This window comes from Myxocyprinus asiaticus, chromosome 8 (genome assembly GCF_019703515.2).
Source record: "Myxocyprinus asiaticus isolate MX2 ecotype Aquarium Trade chromosome 8, UBuf_Myxa_2, whole genome shotgun sequence".
Lineage (NCBI taxonomy): Eukaryota > Metazoa > Chordata > Actinopteri > Cypriniformes > Catostomidae > Myxocyprinus > Myxocyprinus asiaticus.
The window spans coordinates 4,584,663-4,595,220 of NC_059351.1; the positions used below are offsets into that span (position 1 = coordinate 4,584,663).

At 39.7% G+C, this 10,558-nt stretch overlaps 1 protein-coding gene across 1 annotated transcript in view; it reads left to right on the forward strand.

Annotated features, from left to right (window-relative positions):
• LOC127444493 (kelch-like protein 2) overlaps nucleotides 1–10,558 on the forward strand; it is a 20,542-nt gene continuing 9,984 nt past the window's right edge. The window contains exons 1-11 of the mRNA XM_051703868.1: nucleotides 1–344; nucleotides 735–860; nucleotides 1,704–1,810; nucleotides 1,896–2,017; nucleotides 2,582–2,744; nucleotides 5,316–5,425; nucleotides 6,577–6,693; nucleotides 6,780–6,929; nucleotides 8,998–9,115; nucleotides 9,576–9,773; nucleotides 10,184–10,285. Coding sequence (XP_051559828.1) covers nucleotides 328–344; nucleotides 735–860; nucleotides 1,704–1,810; nucleotides 1,896–2,017; nucleotides 2,582–2,744; nucleotides 5,316–5,425; nucleotides 6,577–6,693; nucleotides 6,780–6,929; nucleotides 8,998–9,115; nucleotides 9,576–9,773; nucleotides 10,184–10,285 — 1,330 coding nt within the window. The 5' untranslated portion in view covers nucleotides 1–327. The remainder of the gene's footprint in view (nucleotides 345–734; nucleotides 861–1,703; nucleotides 1,811–1,895; nucleotides 2,018–2,581; nucleotides 2,745–5,315; nucleotides 5,426–6,576; nucleotides 6,694–6,779; nucleotides 6,930–8,997; nucleotides 9,116–9,575; nucleotides 9,774–10,183; nucleotides 10,286–10,558) is intronic.

Below are 10,558 nucleotides of genomic sequence, written 5' to 3' on the forward strand. Positions count from 1 at the left end.
TCGGGTTTGCGGTGTTTCGCCGAAGGAGAGTGTCATTCTTTCCTTCACTCTTGTTTTTGTATGTGAGAAAAATAACAGGAGTCAGTCTCTGGATGTGTGCTGTCTTTATCCACACATTGGACCTGTCTGTCGCTCACTGTCTGAACACATCAGTCACACTGATACAGTTTCCGAGCCCGATCTTCATCAGCGGAGCTGGACCCGCACACTGGGACTCAGTCCAGCCCGGTTCGGCTCGGTTCGGCGGACGGGACGCAGCGAGGATTTAAACGCCAGAACCCGATCAGAGATGGAGAGACGCGGACTGATGTGAAAAGAACCAGCGCTATGGAGATATATCCACTGTGAGTGCAGTGTGTGTGTGTGTGTGTGTGTGTGTGTGTGTGTGTGTGTGTGTGTGTGTGTGTGTGTGAGTGTGACCTGCATTTGTTCACACTACTGTGACAATGTCAATATAGAGTAAATCAGTGCAGTCATAAGATCACATGACATGTGATTCTCTGCCTGTGTTCACACCGCTCCAGCAACACCCTTTATTCCACATGTTCAGGAATTGTCAGTTGAAATATGTTACATTTGACACTTGTCATATGGACACTCTGCAGATAAGATACGTATTATACGCATTTTTCTTATATGCACACACACTATAATGAGTTCTGTAAAATGGCTCTGTGGTAGGTGATAATGATGTGTTCACGGGGTGTTTATGAATGTATTTGTGTGTTTTTCAGATGCACTAAGCTTTGCCATCATAAAGCTGTGGAGCTGAAGGATGATGTGTGTGAAAAACAGAGTGCAGTCACTATCAATCCACGTCACATGAGGAAAGCCTTCAGAATCATGAACGAGCTCCGCAGGTATACCTGTGTGTGTATGTGCTGGTATAAAAAAACAATACGCCAATAGAAAGTCTATAAAATACCGACAGTATGTGTGTGTGAATGTGTGTTTGTGTATGTGAGAGAGAGATACACTTAGAGGTCATGCAGTGCTCAGGGTTCACACAACGTCCTTGAAGTGCTTAAAGGGATAGTTCACCCAAAAATGAAAATTTTCTCATTTACTCACCCCCATGCCATCCCAGATGTGTATGACTTTCTTTCTTGTGCAGAACACAAATTATGATTTTTAGAAGAATGTCTCAGCTCTGTAGGTCCATACAATGCAGGTGAATGGTGACCAGGACTTGTGAATCCCCAAACAGCACATAAAGTCAGCATAAAAGTAATCCATAAGACTGCAGTGGTTCAATCCATGTCTTCTGAAGCGATATTGTTGGTGTGTGTGAGAAACAGCTCAATATTTAAGTCCTTTTTGACTGTAAATCTCCACATTCACTTTCACGTCAACATTCTTCTTCTTTTGTTTTTTGGTGATTGCGCGCTTCATGCATATCGCCACCTACTGGTTGGGGCTGGTCAAAAGTGGAGATTTATAGTAAAAAAAGATTCTGAAGATGTGGATTTGGTCTTATGGATTAATTTTATGCTGCCTTTATGTCCCTTTTGTACCTTCTGAGTTATGGCCACCATTCACTTGCATTGTGAGGACCAACAGAACTGAAATATTCTTCTAAAAACCTTCATTTGTGCAGAAGAAAGAAAGTCATACACATCTGGGATGGCATGAGGGTGAGTAAATGATGTGAGAACGTTCATTTTTGGGTGAACTATCCCTTGAAGTCTTTTCTCTCTCTGCAGTCAGAGTGTGTTGTGTGATGTCACCATCATAGCGGAGGATGTGGAGATAGCTGCTCATCGAGTCGTCTTAGCTGCTGGGAGTCCTTACTTCCACGCTATGTTTACGGGTGAGAATACACACACACTTACACACTCAGTCTGGACTGGGCACTGTGTTTATTGGCACGTGAACTATTTGGTTTGTGTTTGTAGGAGAGATGACAGAAAGCCGTCAGAAGAAGGTTCGAATCAAAGAGATTGACGGCTGGACTCTGGGAATGTTGATCGACTATGTTTACACTGCTGAGATCCAAGTCACGGAAGAGAACGTGCAGGTATCCGTGTGTGTGTGTGTGTATGGCTGGGGCATCAAGCTACATTTGTTTGTTGGAGACAGGGAGCAACGGGGTGTTTAAATATGACCTTAAAAACACAGCCACTTTTGGCTTTCCAAAGTTATGGAAAACCTGGAAATATCAGGGAATTTTAAAATTGTGTTGTTGTTTTTTTACACCTCTATTATGTAGAATATAAATGTTTCTAGTTATGTTAATTCGTTTTATTTAAATCATTATGCATTAATCATAAATGACATGGAAAAGTCATGAAAATGTATTGGTCAACCGATATGGAAACACTGTACAGTCTCCCTTCCTTTTATGTTGTGTGTCTTTATGTAATGCTTGTTATGACTCTGATAGGACAAAAAATTGTCCAGGAAGTGTGTGTAGACAGTGTGGGTGGGTGTGAGTAGCTTTTATGTGTCTGTGTCTGTGCAGTTGATTAGACGGAGAGTGTTAAAATGAGGCTGTATTTTTAAAGCAGCGACTCAAATGCAAACTTTGCGGTAAAAATATTAAGCTCTCTTGAGACAATGTGTGAGATCTATGTTTGTTTAGGTACTCTTGCCTGCCGCCGGTCTGCTGCAGCTGCAAGAAGTAAAAAAGGCCTGCTGTGAGTTTCTCATAACTCAACTTCACCCAACCAACTGCCTTGGTATCCGCGCCTTCGCCGACTTGCACGCCTGCACAGAGCTGCTCAATCTCGCCAATACATTTGCAGGTGTGTGTTTGTGTTTAAAGTCAAGGTGAATTGCCGTTCACAACCAATATTACTTCCATAATGTGGCGTACCTCTGAATGACACAGGGTATTCGATGAGAAAAATGTTTATCCAGTAGCCATTGATTGGATTGTGAAAAGTGGGTGTAACATACCAAAATAGAGCCAGACCTGAATGCGAGAAGAAGTGTCGAAATTAACGTGTTAACTCATGCGATTAAATTAAAATCTTTATTGTGTTCATTTTTCTTTAAAGTGATTAACGCATTTACAAATTTGACATTAGATTCAGCTCCATGTGAGTTCTAAACACTGATTGGAATAGGGCAGAACCTTGCGATGACACTGACGCCCACACCACAAACACACACACAGCAGTGATTCTGTATCAATGATCAAGTGATGGAGATAGGACGTCTGAACCATATTTATTTATTTATTTTTGTGTACAAAACAAACCCAGATGGGACTTGTGAAAAGCTGCATTCACATGACCCTTTGGAGTGAAGCATCAGTGTTTTCCCGGCGCTACGTTGCGCTTCTGTCTTAAAGGGATAGTTCACCCAACACAAATTATAATTTTAGAAGAATATTTCAGCTCTGTAGGTCCATACAATGTAAGTGAATGGGTGCTAAAATGTTGACGCTCCAAAAAGCACATAAAGGCATCATAATATTAATCCATACGACTCCAGTGCTTTAATTCATATCTTTAGAAGCGATATGATAGGTGTGGGTGAGAAACAGATCAATATTCAAGTCCTTTTTTGCTTGAAATTCTTCTCCCTGCCCGGTAGGGGGCGATATGCATGAAGAATGTGAATCACCAAAAACACAAGAAGAAGAATGTAAAAGTGATCTGTTTCTCACCCACAACTATCAAATCGCTTCTGAAAATATTGTTTTAACCGCTTGAGTCGTATGGAGTACTTTTATGCTGACTTATGTGATTTTTGGAGCTTCAAAATGTTGGCACCCATTCACTTGAATTGTATGGACCAAAAAAACTGAGAAATTCTTCTAAAAATCATCATTTGAGTTAGATGAAAGTCATACACATCTGGGATGGTATAACGGTGAGTAAATGATGAGAGAATTTTCATTTTTGTGTGAACTATTCCTTAAAGTGACAATTCGGATAAAGTATGTCGTGGAAGTCTTTCCTTCTTCCTCTTTCTCTAGAGCGTTTCCCCATTATGTGTATAGTGCCAGCGCTAAAAACTTTTCATGTGGAGTCCAAAGCAGCGCAAATCGTGTAAATGCTGCTTCAGGATTGCTGTAGCAAAATGGATAGCCACGATTAATATTGTGGAGGATGAAGGTTTAAAGAGAAAGTTCACCTCAAAATGAAAGTTCTCTCATCATTTACTCACCCTCATGCCATTCCAGATGTGTATGGCTTGCTTTCTTCTGTTGAACACAAATGAAGATTTTCTGAAAAATATCTCAGCTCTGTAGGACCAACATTTTGATGCTCCAAAAAGCACATAAAGGCATCATAAAAGTAATCCATACAACTCCAGTAATTTAATCCATGTCTTCTGAAGCGATAAGATAGGTGTTGGTGAGAAACAGATCAATATTTAATTGCTTTTTTTTTTTTACAATAAATTCTCTCCCTGCCCAGTAAGTGTTTATATGCACGAAGAATGCGAATTGTCAAAAACACAAGAAGAATGTGAAAGTGGAGATTAATAGTAAAAAAGCACATAAATATTGATCTGTTTCTCACCCACACCTATCATATGGCTTCTGAAGACATGGATTTTAACCACTGGAGTCTAATGGATTACTTTTACGCAAGCTTTATGTGCTTTTTGGAGCTTCAAAATTATTTTTCTAAAAATCTTTGTGTTCAGGAGAATAAAGACCTCCTACACATCTGGGTTGGCATGAGGGTGAGTAAATGTTGAGAGAATTTTCATTTTTGGGGTGAACTTTTCCTTAAAGAGATCTAATGCCCATTGCATTGAATACGCAACCTATGGGGACTAGTTCTTTCAGTTAGTCAACCTCCCTCTTAGACTTTGGGAAACGATTAATGTGACTTGAATTGGTGCTATTTTAGTGCATGTCTGTCTTTATACTGTGCAAGGCTCTGTTTGGAAAGTGTTAATAAAACATTGTTACACATTGTTTTGTTTTCTTTCCTAAATAAAATTTCAGCACTTTCAAAATCTGCAATTAATCACGATTAACTATGAAAAATCATGCGATTAATCAAGATGTTATATTTTAATCGACTGACAGAACTACTATAGAGCTATTTGCTTCTTCTATCCCTACAAAGGCAAAATGCAGTAACACATTTTGTCAGAATTGGGTTTTGATGGAAATTGAGTCTTTGGAATAACATGCACTGATGATGAATCGTTCACAACAAGACCAGGGATGTGCAGTAAAAAAGTAAAAAGTGTCAGTTTTGATTTCATGTTGACTCTAAAAGACAAAAACAGGAAAAGTTATTTGCATATAGATGTGTGCCAGGAACTCTCCGTCTTTTGACAGTCTCCATCTCATATACTCTCTCTCACTTTCTCTCTCTCTCTCTCCCACTCATTGACACTCACAGAGCAACACTTCTCTGAGGTCGTGCAGAGTGAGGAGTTCCTCAATCTGGGCATAGAGCAAGTGTGCAGCCTCATAGCCAGTGACAAACTCACCATTCCATCAGAGGAAAAGGTAACCATGTCTCCATGTGTTGAGAAACTTGTGACTATCCATTGGTATGCTGTTAGTGATCTGTTACTATAGCAGATAGTACTACTATAGGTGGTTGGTTTTTCATGGCTCACAACTCTTTTATGAAGGATTTTATGAAAAGTCTATGGAAGAAATTAATGGGAAAAATACTTCCGGAACCCAGACGGCTGAATAAGTGGGCGGGCACTGTTGCGCTTTATAGCACTATGGGAATAGCTGTAGCTGCTGGTGGGAGCTTGTTTGTAGTCATGGCAACAGGAGTTGGAAGATGCAAGGCGTGGGCACCATGCTGTTTGTTTGCCATGGCAACACCAGCATCTAAAGATATCATATTTTTGTGATAATATTGGTTAGACTGAGTGTGTATGGCCTTGTTTACACCTGGTATTAACATCCGTCTCAAGTGATCCAATCACACTTCCATTGTTTCGTTCGTGAACTTCTCTGGGTTGTTTAACAAATCAGTTGAGTCAGTGTCTCAATGACTCACTAGTAACTTAAAATACGCTTATTTGTCGCCACCTACTGGTGTAAAGATGTAATCTCCAGAAATGGTCACTGAACAAAATCAACGATGCATCAAAGTCCCCACCACTATTTGGAAAGCCCAAAACATTGAGAAACAGAGTAGTACCATGAAATGTCCCAGTGCTGTTGGACTGTATGTCAGCACTTTTTGAACACCACTCATCCAATCAGATTAGAGGACCGGAACTAACTGGTGTATAATTCCTTTTAAAGCCGCGCATAAACAAAGTTTAAGACCCGCAATGGCTGATTCATAGATGACTAGGCTGTTCTTTGCTGTTGTATCCTCTCTGGGTAGCTTGTGTCACTATTACAAATGACCCAGCAGCAACGTGTTTTAAATTTTGGGGATTATTTTGATAAAATACCCGCTTAAAATTACTCAAACAAACATTACGCCCATAGGCTCTTATTGGAAAATAGCAAACGCGTGTCAGAGTAATGGCGGCAGGGCAACTGTTGCTAAGACAGGATTGGTCAGAAGTGCTTTTAAGGCGGGGCTTAGCGAAGGGTCAGTTAGGGCCGACCACTTGTGATCACGTCACACAAAATGGATGTTTATACCAAGTGTAAATGGGACTTATGTGTGTATGTGTTTGTAGGTGTTTGAGGCAGTCATCGCTTGGGTCACACATGATAAAGTCGTGCGTCAGGAACACATGGCTCATCTGATGGAACACGTTCGATTGCCTCTTCTGTCCAGAGAGTACCTCGTACAGGTATGTGTACATATGCATGAGATTTAGAGCATGTGTGCTTTGATGTTCTCTAATCATGAATGTAATATAAGTCAATGTACATGTAGAGGGTGGAGGAGGAAAGTCTAGTGAAGAACAGTAGTGCCTGCAAAGACTACCTGATAGAAGCCATGAAGTACCACCTGCTGCCTGCCGAGCAACGCTCCATGATGAAGACCATCCGCACCAGAGTGAGAACCCCCATCAGCTACCCAAAGGTTTGTATGGAGAGTGTAATAGTCATTTTTTTTATTTTTGTTTTGCCATTTTAATTGACACAAGCTGTATAGAAAGGGCAGGAAGTGAGATGAGAGGGAAACATGATCTGCAAAAAGACACAAACCAGATTCAAACTTGTGTCGCACATATGAGGACCATGGCTCAGCATGTCAGAACATGTATGCCAACTGCTAGGCCAACTGGTAGTGTCAAAAGACCTGCGTAACAAGGTAATGGAACTTTATAAAGATGGAAAAGGATATATAAAGATATCCAAAGTCTTGAAAATGCCAGTCAGTACTGTTCAATCACTTATTAAGAAGTGGAAAATTCGGGGATCTCTTGATACCAAGCCAAGGTCAGGTAGACCAAGAAAGATTTCAGCCACAACTGCCAGAAGAATTGTTCGGGATACAAAGAAAAACCCACAGGTAACCTCAGGAGAAATACAGGCTGCTCTGGAAAAAGACGGTGTGGTTGTTTCAAGGAGCACAATACTTGCTGACCCCTCTCCAAACATAGCACTTATGGTTGTGACCATAAAGCTCTATTTTGGTCTCGTCACTCCAAATTACAGTGTGCCAGAAGCTGTGAGGCGTGTCAAGGTGTTGTCGGCCATATTGTAAACAGGCTTTTTTGTGGCATTGGCTTCTTTCTGGCAACTCGACCATGCAGCTCGTTTTTGTTCAAGTATTGCTCTTTTTCCAGAGCAGCCTGTATTTCTCCTGAGGTTACCTGTGGGTTTTTCTTTGTATCCCGAACAATTCTTCTGGCAATTGTGGCTGAAATCTTTCTTGGTCTACCTGACCTTGGTTTGGTATCAAGAGATCCCTGAATTTTCCACTTCTTAATAAGTGATTGAACAGTACTGACTGGCATTTTCAAGGCTTTGGATATCTTTTTATATCCTTTTCCATCTTTATAAAGTTCCATTACCTTGTTACGCAGGTCTTTTGACAGTTCTTTTCTGCTCCCCATGGCTCAGTATCTAGCCTGCTCAGTGCATCCACGTGAGAGCTAACAAACTCATTGACTATTTATACACAGACACTAATTGCAATTTAAAAAGCCACAGGTGTGGGAAATTAACCTTTAATTGCCATTTAAACCTGTGTGTGTCACCTTGTGTGTCTGTAACAAGGCCAAACATTCAAGGGTATGTAAACCTATTGATCAGGGCCATTTGGGTGATTTCTGTTATCATTATGATTTAAAAAGGAGCCAAACAACTATGTGATAATAAATGGCTTCATATGATCACTATCCTTAAATAAAAGACAGTTTTTTTGCATGATCTGTCATATTTTCAAAATCAATGCCAAAATTTCACAGTTTCTGCCCGGGTATGCAAACTTTTGAGCACAACTATATATTAATGACAAATGTCTTCAAAACAAAACATTCGCTGAAAATTAAAAAATAAACTCATTGCATTTACAGTGCTTGCATTTATTGGGGATGCAATTTCTTATGGTTGTATATTTAAGCTGTGAATATTTAAATTCACAAAACTTAATCATTAAAAGTCCAATAATAGAGTTGAATTTCCAATCGAATTTGAACCACTGACATTTTAGAGGCGAATTTGCAAAGCGAAAAATAATGGTCAGAATGTTACTTGTCGAATAATAAAGATGACATTTATGAATATGAATATTTTGGAACTGAACTTTGGAAGGTGAATATTCATTATCAAATTTTAATCATGAAATTTTGTTCAAACATTTTTCAATTTAAATATTTACAGCTTAAATATACAACCATACAAAATTGCATCCCCATAAAATGCATGCATTGTAAATGCAATGTGATTATTGCAATTCAGCATGCTTTTTTAAAAAACATTTGTCATTAATATACTTCCATTCAACTACACCACAAGAAAATCAGATTTTGTGCCCTTATGGCAAAGATCAGTGCTCAAAATCAACTTTGATTCCTTATGAAATCAGTTGGTTATTAAAGAAATCGGTCTGTTGAAATGCTCTCATGATGCATTCATGAATAATTGGTGACCCTGCTGTTTAAAATTGTGATTCTGACTTTTCTCACATGTGTGTGTTAAAGGTGATGGTGGTGGTGGGAGGACAGGCCCCTAAAGCCATCCGCAGTGTTGAGTGCTTTGATTTAGAAGAGAAGAGATGGTTCCAAGTGGCAGAATTACCCTCCAGACGATGTCGAGCAGGTGTGCAGACACTTATCATTAAATAATCCAGAGCTTTAACATTTACAGGGTTTCCACGGTCATAAAAAACCCAGAAATATCAGGGAATTTTAAGATTGTGATTCCCAGGCTTGGAAAAAATATTTTTTTAAAAGGCATGGAAATGTCCGTGAGTAAATGTACATTTCTGTATTTATGCTCAGGTCAGGTAGAAATTGTTTTAGGTGAAAATGATAAAAAAAAAAAAAAAAATCTTATCCAGTAATTGTCTGTGGTGATGGTGGTGTTTAAAAAAACCGTGACTTGCTTGACTACTGTGTATGTATATTAAACCTCTGTTTATAAGACCTGAGTGTGTGTATCTGTATTTCCATGGCATTACGATTTACTTTTGAGTTTGTCTAATTTTCCAAAAGTTTACTTCACGATTGTATGACTTCAAACATTTGTGCTTTGTATCCTTTGCTCGGTGTGTGTGTAGGCGTCGTGTACATGGCCGGTGTTGTGTATGCTGTGGGGGGTTTTAACGGTTCATTGCGTGTGAGGACGGTGGACGCGTACGACCCAGTTAAAGATGAGTGGTACTGTGTCAGCAGCATGCAGGACCGGAGATCAACACTAGGGGCTGCTGTGCTCAATGGACTGCTGTATGCTGTAGGGGGCTTCGATGGCAGCACGGGTAACACATGCACAATGTACTTATACAGTAATACAAAGAGGAAATGACACAGCACTATTTATGTTTGTTCTTTACATAGAGAAATGCTATGAACATGTTATGAACAGGATGAGACGTTTTTTCACATGTTCTGCGCTTATTTGGTGGAAAATCTGTGGGATTTAACATAGTAAAATGTGTTAAATGGAGCTGAGATTACTAAACTCTTTATGATAGTTGAAAGCATACCCAAATTAGCCATAATATTTAATAAACAAACATGCAAGGGGTGGGGGATGTGTAGAACTGTTGTGAATGACAGAGGTTGCAAATCTGCAGAGTTCTGCGCATGCAGTTTCACTGTAGTGGTTGGTTTTGGACATGCATTTCTACCATCTGACCATTGTAGTGATGATGATGATGGTTTGCAGGTTTAGCTACCGTAGAAGCATACAACGCTAAGGCCAATGAGTGGTTCCATGTCAATCCTATGAATACACGACGTAGCAGCGTGGGAGTCGGCGTTGTTGGAGGTTAGTGACTGCCAGGCAGCCAATCACAGTTGGTATATGTACAGCTACAGCCAATAGGTGTCTTTGTTATTATCATGGCTAATATGCTGTTGTTTGGCATTTGATGTTTACAAATAAAGTTGAAGTCAGAGGTTTACATACACTTAGGTTGAAGTCATTAAAACAAATCTTTTAACCACTCCACAGATTTAATATTAGTAAACTATAGTTTTGGCAAGTCGTTTAGGACATCTACTTTGTGCATGACACGAGTAATTTTTCCAACAATTGTTT